General features: G+C 41.5%; 1 protein-coding gene across 1 annotated transcript; it reads left to right on the forward strand.

The window, feature by feature from the left end:
* The first annotated feature begins 224 nt into the window (after positions 1–224).
* LOC113015071 (uncharacterized) lies at positions 225–1533 on the forward strand. The gene is made up of 3 exons (XM_026156992.1): positions 225–368; positions 454–732; positions 824–1533. The coding sequence occupies exons 2-3, from the start codon at positions 523–525 to the stop codon at positions 1469–1471; spliced, it is 858 nt and encodes a 285-aa protein (XP_026012777.1). The 5' UTR covers positions 225–368; positions 454–522; the 3' UTR covers positions 1472–1533.
* The last annotated feature ends 18557 nt before the right edge of the window (positions 1534–20090 follow it).

Genomic DNA, 20090 nt, shown 5'->3' on the forward strand with positions numbered 1-20090 from the left:
TCTATGTGGAGTACAATGGAAGGAGCAGTAAGAGTGAGAAGAGTGAGAATCAGAGGAGGCCGAGGGAGAGGACGTGGAGGTGAAGAAGTTGGAGGAAGAGGACGTGGAGGTGAAGAAGTTGGAGGAAGAGGACGTGGAGGTGAAGAAGTTGGAGGAAGAGGACGTGGAGGAGCAAGAAGACGACGGGGAGGGGAAAGAGGAAGGGTAAGAAGAGTAAGAAACAGAATAACTGATGACACCAGAGCTACAATAGTGGACCATGTCATCAACCGTGGGATGACCCTGAGGGAAGCTGGCCAATGTGTTCAGCCTAAACTGAGCCGCTACACTGTGGCAAGCATCATTAGGACATTTCGAAATGAGAATCGGTAAGTACTTTGTAGCACTGCCATACTCTAATGGGAAACACAACAGTACCATACATGCAAAAATACAGAAATTGTTACTTTACAGAATTGCTAGACGTCCAGATGTTGGGGGCAGAGGCAGAATGTTCACTCCAGAGCAAGAGACCCAGTGAACATGGTGATTGCCAATAATGCAATAAGACTGCGTGAAATACAGCAGCGCATAATGGATGATGACACCATCTTTCAAAATATACACAGTGCAAGCATTTCTACACTAAGTCGTGTACTTGCGCGCCACAGAATAAGAATGAAGCAAATTTACAGAGTTCCTTTTGAGAGAAACACAGAACGTGTAAAGCAACTGCGATATGACTATGTGCAGGTAAGCTAGTGTCATTGGTTCTGAATTTGGAAGTGCATACTGTAGTGTTGTGCATGGGCCTGATGTGTTGCATTTGTTTTGTCTTGTCCAGAGAGTGATGGAACTAGAAGCAGATGCGATGGGACATGAGCTACTTTTTGTAGATGAGGCCGGTTTTAACCTCAGTAAAACCAGGAGACGTGGCAGGAACATTATTGGACACCGTGCCATCATCAATGTCCCAGGACAACGTGGTGGTAACATAACCATGTGTGCAGCTATAAGCCAAAATGGTGTTGTTCACCATCATGCAACCATAGGCCCATACAACACTGCACACATTATTGCATTCCTGGACACCTTGCATGACATGCTCACTGTTCAGAGACCAGAGCAGGCCCGATATGTCATCATATGGGACAATGTTAGTTTCCATAGGGTTGCTTTGGTCCGCAACTGGTTTACAGACCATCCATCCTTCATGGCACTCAACCTCCCTCCATACTCTCCATTCTTGAATCCCATCGAGGAGTTCTTCTCTGCCTGGCGCTGGAAAGTATATGACCGTCATCCTCATCAACAGGTAGCCCTTTTACAGGCAATGGAGGAGGCATGTGGAGATATTGACCAGGCATCATGTCAGGCCTGGATACGGCATTCAAGGAGATATTTTCCCCGGTGCCTTGGACTGGAGGATATCGCATGCGATGTGGACGAAATTTTGTGGCCGGACCCAGAAAGACGACATGATGTAGGCTGATTGTCTTTTTTTTTTCCTTTTATTTGTGGAATTCCTATTTTGTGTTCTGACTTTGTCTTGGTTTTGATGAGTGTGAATAAACACCAATACTTGACGTTTGGTTCCTTGTATGTTTACATGACACTATGACAAAGGTGTGACCTCAAATTGACATCTGTACACAGAGAAAGCAAAAGCCAGATGTGTTTTGTATTCATACCATCAGTGTGCAGTTGGCGCATTGTGTGCTTAGTAGATGATGGCTTGTGTGTACTGTTTGATACGAAAACACCATTTTTATAAAGGTGTGAAGAGTTAATCTAGCTGTGTTCACTTTTGCAAGAGAACTAAAATGTTTTGATTATTGGGTGACAGGTTTTTTTTATTTGTGTGTAGAGTTTTGCAAAATTAGCCAATAGTTACAAAAAATGTGCTTAAGCAATCAGAAAAACCTGTAATAAAGCATCAACTTCTGGGCCTGAAAAAGAAACCAGCTGAAATACAAACGTGTCAAAATGGCCACTTGAGGCTGGCTGAAAAAGGGAGTCAATCCCCACAGACTAACATGTTACAGTTTTTTCTGAATGCTTAAACCCTAACTGTGATTCTTATAGCACAATTTCTAAAACTATTAATACTTATAGCAAAACCACTCACTGAGTTTGAAAAACTAAAAGCACAAACACTGTTTTGCACTCAGTTTGCCATTTTGTAATACACACTTTGCAAACCTGTAGCTACAATCCACTGCACAGCACTCTTTTTGCAGAACTGTAAACACAACTTATTGCTTTACACTCAATTTCCAAATGATCAACGCACTCCTAGCAAAAGTATACACATGTATGGCTATCATTAACACTAATTTGCCAACTGTCTGGCACACTTTCACTTTTTTAGATAATTAGTTCACTTTGCAATCAGCCTAAGCACTATAATACAGGTAAGCTGTGTGTGCGGAGTACAATGGAGGGAGCAGGAAAGAGTGAGAAGTAGAGGAGGCCGAGGAAGAGGACGTGGAGGTGAAGAAGTAGGAGGAAGAGGACGACAAGGACAAGGAGGAGCAAGAGGAGGACGAGGAGGAGCAAGAGGAAGGGTAAGAAGAGTAAGAAATAAAATTGCTGATGACATCAGAGCTACAATAGTGGACCATGTAATCAACCGTGGAATGACCCTGAGGGAAGCTGGCCAACGGGTCCAGCCTAACTCGAGCCGCTACACTGTAGCAAGCATCATAAGGACATTTTGAGAATCGGTTAGTACAGTCACTTTGCACTAAGATTTGTAGCACTGCCATATGCCAATGAGAAACACAACAATACCATAGATGTAAAAATACTGAAATTGTTACTTTACAGAATTGCTAGCTAGACGACCAGATGCTGGGGCAGAGGAAGCATGTTCACTGCAGACCAAGAATTGATTGATTGATTGATTGATTGGTAATTTATTTCAACATGTGAACAATATACAAGTACATTTAGAAAAGAAATGAGAGAAAAAAATATATATACTATACAAATTACATACAAAAAAAACATTCTGATTAATTTACATGTTGAAAGGGAGTGGGAAGAAGTATACACTTATTTAATCCCACCCCTGTCCCATAAATTATCAGTGAATATTTAGTCAGCTTCCTTACTGATATAATTTGTAATAAAAATAGTGAACAGATTTCTGATATACTATATACTATAATATCACATCATGAATTTTTTGTTTGTTTGTTTTTAAATAGAGACATTCACTTAATTTAAATATTTTCCTTTTCTTTATAGATCGAGAAGATCATATTTTTATAACTCTTTTTGAACAGTTTTATGTTTGGACAAGAAACCCATATAGTCATTATGGCGATTGCAAATAATCCTATACTTGGAAATAAACACTTGTGTTTGTTTTGATGTGTGTAAATAAACACCAGTACATGAAGTTTGGATCCCTCTATGCTTACGGACCTATGACAAAAGTATGAGCTCAAACTGACATAGCCTACCTTGTGCACAGAGAAAGCAAAAGCCAGATGTGTTTTTTTATTCATACCATCAGTGTTTAGTTGGTGCATTGTGTGCTTAGTAGATGATGGCTTGTGTGTACTGTTTGATACGGAAACACCATTTTTACGAAGGTGTGAAGAGTTAATCTAGCTGTGTTTGCTTTTGCAAGAGAACTACAATGTTTTGATTATTGGGTGACAGGTTTTCTTATTTGTGTGAAGAGTTTTGCAAAATTAGCCAATAGTTACAATAAATGTGCTTAAGCAATCAGAAAAAACTGTAATATGATGGCTTGTGTTAACTGTTGGATACAAAAATACCATTTTTACAAAGGTGTGGAGAGATAAGCAAGGGTTATTCACTTTTACAAGAAAACTACAATGTTTTGCTGATTGGGTGAAGAGTTTTCTTATTTGTGTGTAGAGTTTTGCAAAAATAGCCAATAGTTACGAAAAATGTGCTCAAACCATCAGAAAAAAACTGTAAAGTAGGAAAAAGCCTTGTGGAAAAAAGGGGGTAATTTAGACTCAAGAGCTAATTTTCTCTGCAAAACACAACTTCAGCGGGTGACTTTTTCTTGAACTCACCCGACTTTGTTAAGTTTTATGCTGCGTCCACAGGGGGTGACTGCTTGTCCTGTTGCAGATTGCTAGCAGACCTTTCAGGATTTGGTTTCCTGCCTAACCCTCTAACATATTTACAAGCTGGACAGATCAATCCAAAGCAGCTATAGGCAGAAACTGTTAAAATCCAAAAACAAAGAAAAAAACAGTAAAAATTATTTTTTAGTCCTTCTCTTTTCCTTGCACTCTTAAAATTCACAAACATGAAATTACGAAGCAGTTTGAGGGGTTCAAAATGGCTCTTACATCCATGTGACGTTTGTATAGCTCCTACGTTGTTAACTTCTAAACGCTTGAAAACAAAAAGCGCCAATAAACACTTCCCCACTATGATTCGGTTAAAAAAAGAAAATCTCTCCCACTCCAACATTGACAAAAAGCTTATGTCAACCGTCCACATAATGGTGTAATTAGCAAGTACTTTTTGCTGTTGAAAATCTTGGCTGATGTGTAAATGGATGTGTTGGCTTACACATTCGTATCTCAGTGACAGACTGTGAGAGACTGAAATTGTTGAAAAAGCCATATTCACGCCTCATCCCCATTCACAGCTCTTTGTCTTCTCTCTCACTCTCTCTCTCACTCACTCACACGCACACACACACGCGCGCGCGCACACATACGTATAGTTTGCACAGGGACTACGGGCCTCTGAGGGAATGATAATACAGACATGTTAATGTGTGCTAATGATGCCGTTATCTCCTGATGAGTGCAAATAGAGCGAGAGATTAACACCCATGCAACAGAGAATGAGGTGTGGATTCACCGGCACATGTGTGAGTGAGATGTCTTGGAGTGGGTCGTTCTGTCTTCTGCGAGGAAGATCGTGTGCATGTGCGCACCCTGACTTCCCCTTGAACTTTGACCTCCTCCCACGCATACCGAGCACCTCACAGGAAGAAACACCAATTCCCCCAGGGGGCTAATGAGTCTATGTGTGGATATTTGCATTCTAAACACACTGAGTACATTTTAAAAAACATTTCTCTGTCTTGTGCGCGCCAACTGAATCTCAGCTGTCCCGTTCATGCCACAAGCTCACTTCCATCCATCCGAATCCATGGTGTTAAATGCCACCACGGCTGAAGGGTCTGCTGGCTTTTATCATTTAGCTCATGCTGTCACGGGCTTGCATCATGAACACCCACACATGTAGGCCTACACACTCCTCTTCAAATGAAATATCTCGCTTGCCAAAGCTGAGCATCTTAAAGGAACACAGCAAGATTTTAGGAAATCAGTCCAGGAAAGGTTTTGGAAATGGATCTGCATACGTTTTATATAATAAGTTTCATGGTATCAAACTCATATATAAGTCCTAAGCAAAGTATAGGTGATGGTATTCACCACTGAATTAGTGATATGTCTGTATGTTAATGCCACTTTCCAAGCATATCACCACAGGAGTATGGTATGCTTTATAAAAATTATAATCATTCCATTAAGTGAGTTCTAGGGTCTTTTTATGGGTTACTCGCAAATAAAGGTCTCTGCAGTTCACAAGTAGGTGTTCCACAACCATCATGCGTGGTAAGGTTTCAGATGTTTCTAGAATTCTCACTTGCAAAATATCCACTTGTGCTCTGAAGCAAGCACATATTTTATAAGAAAATTTAATGGGACTGAGCTATTGATAATGTGATTTCCTCCCCTTGTAGTTTTCCTTCTATGACAAGTCAGAGCGTTTGCCGTGAAATAGGTGGACGTGACTGTACTTTGTTTGTAGCTGCCCGATTTAGACAGTGACAAGTCCAACTAAGAGCCAGATTTACTAAACAGGACAAAATCACATGCGAGCAGAATCCCCAAATAGCTCTCATAGTGATTCAATGTCAGTTGATTTAATGTCAAACACACAAAAAAAGTTTCACATGTCGCAAATAGAATTAAATAAAATTTACGATTTAAATATGCTCCTTCCTCGTGCTTTGAGAATGGAAATTCTAGAAATACATATGCTGTGGTCTTGTCACTGCACTCTCTTTGTAAATACTAACAGTAGTTATGGTAAGGTAAACACCAAACAATAATTCATGTAGGGAAACCCAAGGAACCAATGTGATGTAATGCAAGGATTCCTAAAATGACAATGACAGGAGTTTTTACAATTCTCCTGCTGATCCGAGTGTTCGGTGGGGTTGAGGTCAGGACTGCAGACAGGGCACGTGATTCTATACACTCTCAAATTCTGGAGTAGTGTCTGATAAACCCTGAGTCCACACTTACAGGGAGCTAGAGTAGAGGCATATCAAACTACCTACACTGAGGCTGGAGTGACCATTTCTTAAATTGTTGCTATATGTGACTGTTTGGTTAAGTTTAGCCACCAAAAATAAACTTATTAATTTTGTGTTTGGTTGATTATTTCTTTGTTGTTGCAATGCATCTTGGCAATAAATCTTATGCCGTTCTAAAGCATGTTTGTTTCTCCTAGAATGGTGCCACATTTGTAAGAAAATGTATTTGTGGGTTAAGTAGAGTTGTCGGTTACGCCCATTAAAAACTTGCCAAATCTTCTCTGGCAGTGCCAAACTTCTTATACTGCTATTGACTCTTGTTTTGAGCATCTGGTACCCAGGTGTTGACAATCAGGTGCCTGATTAGCAGCACCTGTGAGGGTGAACCCTGCTACAACGCCCAGTTGGCATCTGCTCCAAGCATGCCTCATTTGACATTTGGATAAGGCCCAGGCCATATAGCAACTTCAAGCTTGTGGTCTGCAACATCAAGTTGCAGCATTATTTGGAGTGAACCCTATTAACATCTAGTTCCATCAAAAGTCCCGTCTAGGGATGGGTATCGTTTAGGTTTTATCCGATACCGGTGCCAAATCGGTACTTTTGAAACGGTGCCGGTGCTTAAACGGTGCTCAAACCGGTGCTTAAAGAATGGAGAACACAAAATTGGTCCAAAAACCTCTCATGTTCAACTGTTTTTTTGTAAAAAGATAACAATGTTAGCCTTTTCTGCAGCTATGGGGCATATATGGTATCACTCTTGGCTGGAAGCAGTGCTTAAACAATGGAAAAAAACACAAACTTTGTCCAAAAACCTCTCATGTTTAGCTTTTTTCCACTTTGTCTTTGGTCATTTTAGCCTTTTTGGCCAGGGTGAAGGGAGTATCTGCCGTCAAACAAGAAGACAGCCGCATGTAGCTATGATGATGTTTGCTAGTTCATCTTACATGCATTAATGTAATAACGTGGTTAGCCTACTCAACGTAAATTACACACGAACAACATTAAGCTACTCACGCAGAGAAGAACAGCTGCTGCTGCCATCATCATCCGTCATCATTTCTGCTACACTGGCAGGGCTAGGGGCCAGGACTCTCCTCTTCGGGTTTTTGGGGGACGTTGCTAACTCCGGGTCTGATAACAGGCAACCCACCTGCACTAGATGTGCCCGGTGTGAGGTCTCGCAGCAAGCTATCAAATACGGCGCATTTCTCGGCTTTAAAAAAAAAAACGCTATGCGTCGCCAGGTGTTTCATCAGATTTGAGGTGTTACCTCCTTTGACAGTATCACAGTATCAGCTTAAAGCACTTGTTGCAGGCTGCTGAGTTTGCATATTTTGCTGTGAAGTACAGCCAGACTTTTGACCGCTTTGCCTTGGTCATTTTTAATCTGTAGCTCTGCTCTAAAAGAACGTACGTACCTGGCCCCGCCTACTATCCTTGGAAATGTAAAATGATTGGCTAGAATCTAAAGTGTATCACAGCTCAGGAAAAAAAAGCACTGAAATGTGCGCTGCTTTTCGGTCTGGTTACTACCGTTTATGTCAGAACCGGTGCCATCATGGCACCGGACACCGGTACCCATCCCTAGTCCCGTCCCAGGAAGACGACACCACAGGGCCATTTTCTTACCCTATCAACACTTAAGAACTGAAGGCACTGTTCTGCAGATTTGGCTGATATGACATGGCCGGACTCTACCCAAACAACCCGGAACACATTGTCTGGGTAGAGTTCAAATGCACATAATCAATCTCCGGTCTCATAGGACTGCCAGGAGGCCAGCCCCAACTCCCCTGTTTGCACTTGTGTCGGCAACACATGCAGTGAAACCTGCTATTATGGAGGAACATTATCTTCAGCAATGAGTCCAGATTGCACTTACAGCAGTTGGATCGAAGGGTAAAAGTGTGCAAAAGAAGTGAAAAGCAGTGGTGATTGCTGCAATGATAGTGTAAGAGCTTTTGGTGGAGGCATGGTGATGGTCTGGAGCAGTATCTCACTCGACAAACATGGCTTGTCATACTAGAGGTAATCTCTATCCAGAGAAATATCCAGATGAGATTCCACAGAGCAGGGTTTTTCAGAGACTACCTCCAGAACTTGGAACTGCATAGCATCACATGGCCTGTCTGCAGTCCTGACCTCAGCTTCACTGAACACGTCGGATCAACTTGCTGTTCGTGTCCGAGTGACCAACATAACCACACTGGCTGACTTACAAGTGCTGGTTCAAGAATGGGATGCATGCCTAAAGCAGGGTGTGACCAAGCTGGTGACCAGCGTGGAGGAGGAGGTGCTAGGCTGTTGTGGCTGTGTATGGTTCTTCCACATGCTACTGAGGCCCCTGTTTATTAAATGAATTTTAAAATCACCAATACGACTTGGTTCATCAGACTTGAATGATCCAATTGTCAGGATGAGGTCGTGGACGAAAGAAGGAGGACCCAAACGCTGGACTCACAGGTAGGTGAAGATTGGTGTTTTATTGTCAACGGAGTGAACAAACAGAACAGAAGTAGGAAACGGCTGGCCGGCTGGACGACTGACTGAATGGATGAATGAAAGACTGACTGACAACTGACCGGCTGACCTGACGGAACTGAACAGAGGACAACCTAACGGCGGCGAGAACAACATCACAATAACATCAATGACAAGACATTGGACCGGTTGAACTGAGGGACATAAATACACAGGCTGAGTGATGAGAGATTAGAACCTGGTGAGTACACAGCTGAACATAATGACCTAATGATAAACGGGAAGAGGACGGAACATAATGCACATGGACCAAGGCTAACACAATAAAACAGGAGGTGAAGCAGACAGAATATAAACAGTGAACATGAACTAAGAATACTGGGTCAAAGACCCAGAAACCCTGACACCAATCCAATAAATGACACTAAACAAGAGCATAATAAGCTGTTTGGGATTTAATTGGTCTCCTTTTCTGGCCTTTCAGATACAGTTTCATGTCAGAAAGGCAGAAAGAAAATTTTGGAATGTTTTTGAGAAGCACTTAGTTCAAGGCATACTGATGCCTTATAACATGCGTATGCCAAGTTAGCCAATTTTCACTAAGAATCAGCATTTAATTAGCTGATTTAGGTGAGTAATGTCCCCTTTTACAAAGAAACATCCTAGCAAGTGCAAACAGAGTCACTTTAAGATCGCGCTGTGCCACATAATTTAAAGGAAGTGAGAGGCAGGCCCATTTAGCACACAGGCTATTTTGCTATGGAGCTGTGCAGTTAGAATGTGGTTTGAAATACTAAAATAAGCAAGATCTTCTTAGAAAAAAAGACTTTACTCAGTTTGCAAACGAGGGCACTTCATGGTGCTCCAAATCTTGTCTATCAAACAGTAATATATTTAGCATTAATGGTGCCTTCACCATAGTTCACCCGTGGACTGTGCACTAATATTCTTAACCCTGTTAGACCTGGGCCATCATCGGTAACTGTATTCTGCACTTAAAAAATAGTTTTTCAGGTCTTGGTCAGTCAGAGCATTGATAGCAGAGAAGGAACTGCTTTACTCTGCAGGAGATGAGTATTTTTATGGGATCAACTAAATCATGAAACACTGGATGAACACATGGTCGCTCACCTGAAAGAGCTCTAAAAAATAAACTCTCCCTGCATAACACCACCAACAACAACAAGATAACACCACCACCTTCCTCAAAAAAGAGGGTGTATTGTATTGTAAACGCACCCTCCTCCGCTGCTCCCCTTGAGCTGTCAGAGCTGCCACTCTACTCTGACGTCTATATTCTCCCTCATGTCCTCTCACCTCCCTCATTCCTTGCCTTTCTCTATCATTGATGGCCTGTTCCAGCACTGCTATCCAAGCCTTGTGTGGGGGGGGATGGGCAGCGGTTGCTTTGCACGTTTTGAATCAAACTGAAATATTCATGTATGTGTGCCTGTGTCTCTGTGTGAACGCGACTTCACGTGTACCCTTTCTTGGTCCGTGTTTACATATGTGAGTCTTTAGGATGAAGTGGAACTGTGCGTAAAGAGTTCTGTATGTTGGGATGCATACTTCTGCATGCAGCTATGCATGTCCAGCATTTTGTTTTGTTTTTATCTCTCTCTTTTTTTGCCAGGTGATGCACACAGCCCTGTCGTTTGACTCGGCTCCCAAAATAAAACTCAGCACATCAATTACCCATGAAACGCTCTGCACACGCTCACATGACCGACCGACCCACCGAGGAGGAGGAATTAGCGGAACATGCTTCTCTCTTCTCCTCTCTAATGATATGCAGTGCACTCTGCCTCTTACAGATATCCCTTTTTTTGGCCTCATATTCACTTTGAAAATCAAAATACAAAAGCAGCAGTTGAATCATCTTGATACACGTGCGAGTATGTTGGAAGATTTCGATTTAGCCATGTTTTTGTAGAGAAGCACCATTTTGACGATAGATTACATGTCTTTGCGGTAAAACATTCAATCAGTGGTTTTTCCCATTTCAACACAATCACATTTATTCAGTCTTTCAGACACTATTGTTACAGTGAAACAGTAAGTGCTGTTTTTTTTTTTTAGGTGTCTGTCTCTTCATATAAGCCTCGTGGCTTTTCAGAGAGCTGTCAAGCGTAAGTTCGCTCCTCTCTTCAGTCTTTTCCCCATCTCTCTGAGGTTTACAGACCAGCTGATCCCCCTTTCTTCTGTCTGTCTGTCTTGTTTTTTTTTTTTTTGCTTTGCCTCTTCCTTTCCAACGAAAAAACACACACATACACAGACACACACACGTACTAAAAAAAAGCACAAATTGACATGCACACCCCCCAATTTCCCACCCTTCTCTTCTCTGTGTCCCCCAACCTCCCACCCCTCTGTGCCCCTACCTCCCCCACCCCATCGTTGAGTCGACCGGAGGCAGCAGCCAGTACATGTATAGCTGGTTGCTATGTGGGCACCATGACAACCGTCATGAATTCGACATGGCGCTCACGTATCCAGGCGGATGTGAGCTTGTGTGGATGCAGCGCTTCAAATGGCGCTCACGTATCTAGGGACTGAAACTCTCAGGGAGGGGGTTTGGTATAGATATAGACTTTTCCTCATTTAATACACTGTGTGTGTGTGTGTGTGTGTGTGTGTGTGTGTGTGTGTGTGTGTGTGTGTGTGCATGTGTGTGTTTGAAGGAATGTCTCCATTCAAACATCACAACATTGTTTTCAGCCGTGGAGGATCTTTATATTTGCAAATGGTGGGAGTTGTATTGATAATGTATTGTTTTAAACGTTGCTTGAAATTCACAACCTCTTACAAAAACCCATGAAAAATCACATTAATGACAAAAAGGATCAGATTAAAAAACTTACATTTCTTAAATGTAAATGAACAAGCTTACTCACTTCCCATTTCAAAATGTGCTCAAGAATATTTTAGGATTCATACAAAGTTATTTGAGACATCTGATAGTGTTTTAAAGTGATTTTTCAGCATCTGATTTGATATGTTTTGTAATTTGTCTTAAAACAACAAAAGGAAAAACCATCTGCAGTGACTGAAAGATAATGTTTCAGCTTCCCAAATCCTTCTTTGCTACACTGCGCATGCAACAGCTTACTGTAAATTTGCAGGGAATATCTGTGTGATCATCTTCATTATGCACATTTGTTAGCCTCTGCGAAATGTGGGAGTCTCCATCACTTATACTCCTACATTGCACTTGTTAAAAGTGAACTCCAAGAAGCTCTGCTATCTTATCCGCTCATTTTGACGTTATTGTCGTTGAGTTTTCTTTCAGATTTTGCAGCTGCTTTGTAGTGAGAAGTCTCACACTTCACCAGGCAATAGCTGTTATTTAAAAACACACACACGCACACAACAAGTGCCTTTTTTTATGAAGGTTGCCGAGTATGGCTCATTCACCGAACGGGCCGCCTGGTGGAACAGTGACTAAAATGGAAGTGGCGTTTTCTGTGCCTCGTTTCTGTTTTTCAGTTTCAGTTCAGAATTTTTAGACCAGGTTCAATAACATCGGTCTTCACTGACTCATTCGTTTGGCTGTTGTTTACCCTTTCATTTACACTTCTGATTAGGTGGAAGGAAAACTGTAGTTTTCTTTAATTAAACTGGAGATAAGGCTAAAGAGGCTTTCGCATTTAAAGATAAGTGTCACTTATTTGTTGAACCCAGGTTTGTTTACTTCATAATGGCTCAGTCCAACTACTTCATTAATTTTTAATTTTAGATCAGAGATTGATTGGATGTAGTTGTGGTGACCAACTGGTCAACTCCCCCAACCTCATTGTTGCTTAGGGTACCAAGGCAGTTGCACTGATCATCTGGTGGGAGGCAACCTATCACTATCCAGCTTGGTTTGCAAATAACTACCATCTAATTCATAAAGGAGATTGCCAGCACATTGCACTCAATCTCACTCAGTCTTTTTAGAAGAAGAAACGCGTCTTGTTGTATCCTCATTTTGAATTTTTCTGAATTTTTGATTCATACCAATGAGTTTCTGGCTGCACTCTTCATTTAAATAGTTAATTTAAATTAGAGCTCATGTTTAATGTAATTTCTGTGTACATAGACAGGAAAATTTTGCAGTGTTTGCCGATTTCTCATAGTCAGTTGTCACGTTATGACAAATACTGTAGATTGCATGTAATTGCCCACTTGATCCTATTCACTTGCAAACAGACTGACTCTATCTTCTTTCCACTGTCTCGATGGACTAAAGTTGCTTTGAAGACGACTGACTGCAAGTGGTCACAGACTTTGATGTAATCTTTGAAGCAACCATAGTGTGACTGTAGCGTCATCATAACACAACAGGTTTTGACAAGAAAGAAAAACTATTTTGAACCTTTTTGGTTCCTGGAAATCTGAGTTCGGCAGTATAACATTGTGGGTAAACAACTTTAATTCCATCTTGATTGTCTAAGTTTACACATAAAATTTAATTCAAGTTTTGTCTCTTTTATTTTAAAACTCATGAAGCTGATATTTAGCTATATAAATATATTAATCACCTTTTTGGCTTTTATTTGAGCTGTTTTTAGGGTGTTATAGTTTATACGTCTGCTTGCATCCAACAGTTTCGGCATCACGTGTTGGGCAAGCGGTTCTGTGCTGATGTCCGTAGTTTTGACTGTGATAATAATAATAATAATAATAATAATGGATTGGATTTATATAGCGCTTTTCAAGGCACCCAAAGCACTTTACAATGCCACTATTCATTCACTCTCACATTCACACACTGGTGGAGGCAGCTACAGTTGTAGCCACAGCTGCCCTGGGGCAGACTGACAGAAGCGAGGCTGCCATTTCGCGCCATCGGCCCCTCTGGCCATCACCAGTGACTAAAGAGACTTTACAGTATAGTACACCAATTACACCAATCACTCTTTATGTGGACTTAAGGCTCAAGCTGAGTGTTTTTGCCATCACAAGGTTGGTATGGATCTGACTTCTAGGGTCACATCACGCTTATCGGTTAATTAATGGTCATTAACAACACATTAGTCAGGCTACCAGCTAGCCTGAAAAGGCATCAGGGAAGTGTTTATACTATGCCATAAATAGGGGTGTGTGCGGCTAGTCGACTAGCTGAAAAATTGTTGCTATTTTCACTATTTGATACAGACTTACTAGTTATTTAATCCAGTTATTAATTTTTTAATTAGTGCCCAATACTGCTAAATTGTTAACTCCTAAATATTATGGAGCCATCTGCCACCAGACTGCGCATCATCGCAATCCTAATCTAGGCATCATCTTTCCACGGACACAAGTAGAAATAAGCTTTCTCTGAAAGGTGGATGCCTTAGCTGAGAGGCTGAGAGGTTCAGTCATTCACAAGGGGTTTAAATTAGAGCTCCACATTGAAAAATAACAACTAAGGCTTTTGCCTCCTGGCTAAGGTGGGCGGGCTTGTCCTACTGGGAGGAAGCCCGGGCATAGAACCTGGACATGCTGGAGAGTTTAGATCTATCCGACGGCCTGGGAAAGGCTCAGTGTTTCCCCAGATCAGCTGGAGGATGTGGCAACAGGGAGGTTTGGGCTTCTCTGCTGCTGCCCCTGGATAATTTATTTTTTTGCTGTTTTAGATTTTAACTTTTATTGGAGTGGCTGTCATGCGTTTTCGAACAGCATGCATCATTCATAGTGCACGGAAAAACGCGCCACATTCCTCGATCGCAGTTTTAGTTTTTCGGATGTTGATATGTCATATTTTAGTAATACGTGAAAATCTTTTTTAGACACATGGTTTCATATCATATTTAACATCGGTTTGTCTGCAGTATAGGGGGTAATCTCCATAATGCATGATTCGTGGTGCTGCACAGTTAAGAGGCATAATTCATTAGTGAAGAATTTGATAAATGGTTTAAAATATCTTTGTTTTTAGTTTCTGACATTTTACATTAAACAGTTTTCAAATTTGCTATCTTAGTTTCTACGACTCAGTCTGACTAAGTTTTCTAAAAACGTAGTTACCAGGAACATCCCTAGTTATAAACTTAAGTCTTTTTTGCAACCAGAGGAGTCCCCTACTGCTGACCTTGGAAGAGAATGCAGGATTCCGACAATTACAACTTTGTCTTCTCTTTTCAGATTCATATGCTGAAAGATGACACATGTATCATTTATATACAGTCTGTGTGTGTGTGTGTGTGTGTGTGTGGTGGAGGTGGGAAATTTTTGATTCACTATCCAAGGAGACTCTAATATTTAACTTTATAACATCTTTCAAAGAGTTGATGTAGTTCTTGCCTGTCTGTGATCACCTCTTAAACACACCTCACTCAGAAAAAAAGATAGACATTTAAATTTTTGCATCAACCCAAAACCGGAACCAAATTTGACCAGCTAATAGCAGAGCCAGAAAAAAAAGCCAGACCAGCCCAAACCTGTACAAACAAGCCAGTGCCCATAAGCAGCAGCGGGCATATTCAGAGCAGCTCAGGCCATGTGGCAACTGTTCTGCTTTACTGTAATCTGTCTTTATGCCAGTCCTGCCAACCAAGGTCCCCTCCATCCACATACCCCTCTTACCAGAAGGGCCAGCAAATAGGACTGGCAAGGATTAACATAATAAGACCTACACACACACACACACACACACACACACACACACACACACACACACACACTCATGCGCTTAATGATGCTTGCACCAATACACCAGGAATTCATACATGGCTGTTTTCACAGGCTCACTCATGATCAAACACAAACAGCCGCCCACACAATCTCACACACTGTTTTGCAACATCGGGCACCCAAGGAATTAGAGGATACGGTTTGAAGGTTGGAGGCCTTATGGTCTAAATATAAACATCTCTCTCCTCAGCATTGTTATGTAAGTTATCAGGACGCAGTGGAACGACACGCTCAGGATAAATGCGCGAAAAATGCAATAAAGGCATAAAAAGATGTTTTCTTTGTAAATTCTTTGGTTTTCTACTTTTAAAAGTAGCAGACCTGGCTCGTGGATGTCAAATCCTCTGCATGCTAAAAACACATGATTGTAATGACACCTACTTCTTACAAGCTTGGATATGCAGATTTGTTATGTGCAGAAGCTAAAGACCCTCAACACACAGTTTTGAACTGATTCCCAGTTCAAAAATAATTCTTATTTACCTTCCACTGTCTGAAATGAGCTTGAGTTCAGCTTCTTTTACTGTTTATTCAGGTCAGCATTCTTCTGATTGGCTCTCCTTGAAAATCAAAAGGTTTGAGCAGCAGTTGGGTGGAGCTTCTGCGCTCACAACCATAGCAGGGACTCTGAGCTGACCAAATTAGGGAAATCTAGGGTCAAAAGAATACGGAAGTTAAACACACACACACACACACACACACACACACACACACACACACACACACACACACACACACACACACACAGTGGGAATAATCATTGCAAAAGCTTACAGGAAAAGAATAAAACAAAAAAATTTAATTAATTAAAACACACAGGACCTGCATCTTTTTCTGCCTCACAACAGTGAAGATTTCTTGTGTTTTATCCACCTTCCATTGTAATGTGTGTGCTTTTGGAGCGTTTGCACAGCATTTGACCTTAGAGGGCCACCATAGAAATCCACTGTCTTTGACATCATAGAGTGAGAAGTAGAAAACTGTCTTCAAAGGAGTATCTGGAGAGGTCAAAGGATGACCTTTTGGCTACTTGACAACACTCTGACCTAAATGTTTGAAACTTGGCCATGTTTAAAATGAGTATCCACCATACTAGCATAAAAATATATATATCATATAATACTGCTTACAGTTTTTTCTGATTGCTTAAGCACATTTTTTGTAACTATTGGCTAATTTTGCAAAACTCTTCACACAAATAAGAAAACCTGTCACCCAATCATCAAAACATTGTAGTTCTCTTGCAAAAGCAAACACAGCTAGATTAACTCTTCACACCTTCGTAAAAATGGTGTTTCCGTATCAAACAGTACACACAAGCCATCATCTACTAAGCACACAATGCGCCAACTGCACACTGATGGTATGAATACAAAACACATCTGGCTTTTGCTTTCTCTGTGCACACGGTAGGCTATGTCAGTTTGAGCTCATACTTCTGTCATAGATCCATAAGCATAGAGGGATCCAAACTTCAAGTACTGGTGTTTATTCAAACACATCAAAACAAACACAAGTGTTTATTTCCAAGTATAGGATTATTTGCAACCGCCATAATGACTATATGGGTTACTTGGTCTGCAGTGAACATGCTTCCTCTGCCCCCAGCATCTGGTCATCTAGCAATTCTGTAAAGTAACAATTTCAGTATTTTTACATCAATGGTATTGGTGTGTTTCTCATTGGCATATGGCAGTGCTACAAATCTTAGTGCGAAGTGACTGTACTAACCGATTCTCATTTCAAGATGTCTTTATGGTACTTGCTACAGTGTAGCGGCTCGAGTTAGGCTGGACCCGTTGGCCAGCTACCCTCAGGGTCATTCCACGGTTGATTACATGGTCCACTATTGTAGCTCTGATGTCATCAGCAATTCTATTTCTTACTCTTCCTACCCTTCCTCTCCCCCCTCATCTTCCTCTTGCTCCTCCTTGTCCTTGTCGTCCTCTTCATCCTACTTCTTCACCTCCACGTCCTCTTCCTCGGCCTCCTCTACTTCTCACTCTTTCTGCTCCCTCCATTGTACTCCGCACACACAGCTTACCTGTATTATAGTGCTTAGGCTGATTGCAAAGTGAACTAATTATCTAAAAAAGTTTTCACATGTGAAAGTGTGCCAGACAGTTGGCAAATTAGTGTTAATGATAGCCATACATGTGTATACTTTTGCTAGGAGTGTGTTGGAAATTTGGTAATTGAGTGTTGTGCAGTGAATTGTGCCTACAGTTTTGCAAAGTGTGTGTTACAAAATTGCAAACTGAGTGCAAAGCAGTTTTTGTGCTTTTAGTTTTGCAAACTCAGTGAGTGGTTTTGCTATAAGTCTGAATAGTTTTAGAGATTGTGCTACAGGAATCACAGTTAGGGTTTAAGCATTCAGAAAAAACTGTAATATGTTTTTCTCCACATACATGAAAACAGGAGCAGTCTACAGGATTTCTTCATGTCTTTAAACCTTAAACAAATAGATGGGCTCACAAGGATGCCGCCAGTCCCTCACCTCTCCTGCTTCCTTCTCACGCACGCTCACATACACACACTTAGCGGTGAAATGCCCTTGGGTTTGCTTTGTCATTATCAAGTGACAAATGACCTTGTGAGCGACGGCTGCATTAAAATGGAATGTGTTTTTCAAAGCTGGAGGGAACAGACCTTGTAAGTATCAGTCAAAGATGTGGAAGTCTAGGGGGAAAGTGAAGCACGCTCGGTACTACTGGCATTTAAGTAGTATTTTTGTAGTGCAGTAGGTCAGATCAGTTGTTTGTTTCTTATTTTTTCAAAGACTAATTCATTCCTCCAGAAAAAAAAGTTATCATTTGAAGCACTAGAAGCATTTAAAACATTAATGCAACAGCTATTTTCTCTGGTCTCGTCTACATCGGTTGTGTCTAAATTACAGTTTTTCTCGATTGCTAAAACACATTTCCTGAAACTACGCCTCATATCCTCACAACAGTAAACACAAATCCATAACATCTCACTCAATTTCCCAAACATCCTATTTCCAGGTCAAAATGAAGCTCTACACCCAAAACTATTCACTCCTGCTGAAAAACCAAACTTTGCCCACAGACATCAAACACAAGCCCTCAAAAACACACACACTACAACAGAGTTTTGCACACTGGTACAATTAATTCAAAACAATAGTTCCAAAACAAATAGGTTGCTTATGGTTCTCCCCTTCAAAACCCTTGTCACATGATAAACACAAAAGACGCAACCAATGTATGTACAGTGGCACATTGTCATTCATGTACTATACAGTACAACACACACCAGAAACATTATCCCACCTCAGCATCTTGTCTTTGGTCTGGGTCAGGCCAGAGAATCTCATCCACATCACAGGCTATATTGGCCCCAGCCAGGCAGCGGGGGTAAAATCCTCTTGCATGCCTGATCCACCCCTGGCATGCATCTACTGATATGTCTAGGCAGGCCTCTTCCATGGCCTGAAGGAGGTGAACATGGACATAAGGTTCTCGGTCATACACTTTCCACCGCCATGCCGAAAATAACTCCTCTATCGGGTTTAGAAAGGGAGAGTATGCAGGCAGAAAGATATTAGAAAACCTTGGGTTATTGGTAAACCAATCACGAACCAGAGCAGCGCGATGGAAGCTGACGTTATCCCACACAACAACGTAGTGAGGCTGCTCTGGCTGTGCTGGTTCCCTGTAGTCCAGCTGGAACATATGTTGTCTTAAACCATCAAGAAAAGCAAGGAGAAGCATAGTGTTATAGGGTCCTAGTACGCCATGGCGGTGGAGTACCCCTCGTTGGCTGATGGCTGCGCACATAGTGACATTCCCCCCACGCTGACCAGGGACATTTACAATAGCCCGATGGCCAATTATGTTCCTCCCCCTTTTCCTTCTTTTGGTCAGGTTAAAACCTGCCTCATCCACAAAGATTATTTCATGGGGAACAGGCCGTCCTTCAATCTCAAAGATTCTCTGCAAAACACATAACACAGTAGAGTCAATCGGTACCCTGAACCACAGTTCAAGAGTGCTGAAATGGCAGCATAAACTGCCATGCTGTGATGGTACACAATACTTTATACAGTATCAAAACTCATTCCTGAACATATTCCACACGTTGGTTTTTCACTCTGTCAGAGTTTCGTTCGAAAGGGACTCGGTATGCCTGTTTCATCCGGAATTGATTCTTTCGGAGGATGCGGTCAATTGTGGAGAGGCTGATGGCATTTATGCCTCGAAAAAGATGATCATCCTCAATCACTCTCCTTTGAATCTCTTGCAGGCGGATTACATTATTTGCAATTACCATGTTTACAAGTTCCCTCTCTTGCTCCTCCGACAAAAGCCTTAACCTGCCTCCACCAGGTGGTCGTCTCTGTGTCCTACAAAAATAGAAGCACTCATTACTGTAACTGTCACACAGTCATTTTACAGGCAAATAATGGAAACATACTGAAACTCAAGACACATAAGTTCAGTAACTTAAACGTTACTGTACAAAGCAGTCTTACTGCAAGTACACCTACCTGTTTTCCTCCCTGAAGGTTCTGATGATGGAGGCAACAGTGAAGCGACTCAAATTTGGTTGTACTCGTTGCCCAGCCTCCCTCATAGTCATCCCATGGACAAGGACATGGTCAACTAAAGTG

The sequence above is a fragment of the Astatotilapia calliptera genome, chromosome 22 (assembly GCF_900246225.1).
Source record: "Astatotilapia calliptera chromosome 22, fAstCal1.2, whole genome shotgun sequence".
NCBI lineage: Eukaryota > Metazoa > Chordata > Actinopteri > Cichliformes > Cichlidae > Astatotilapia > Astatotilapia calliptera.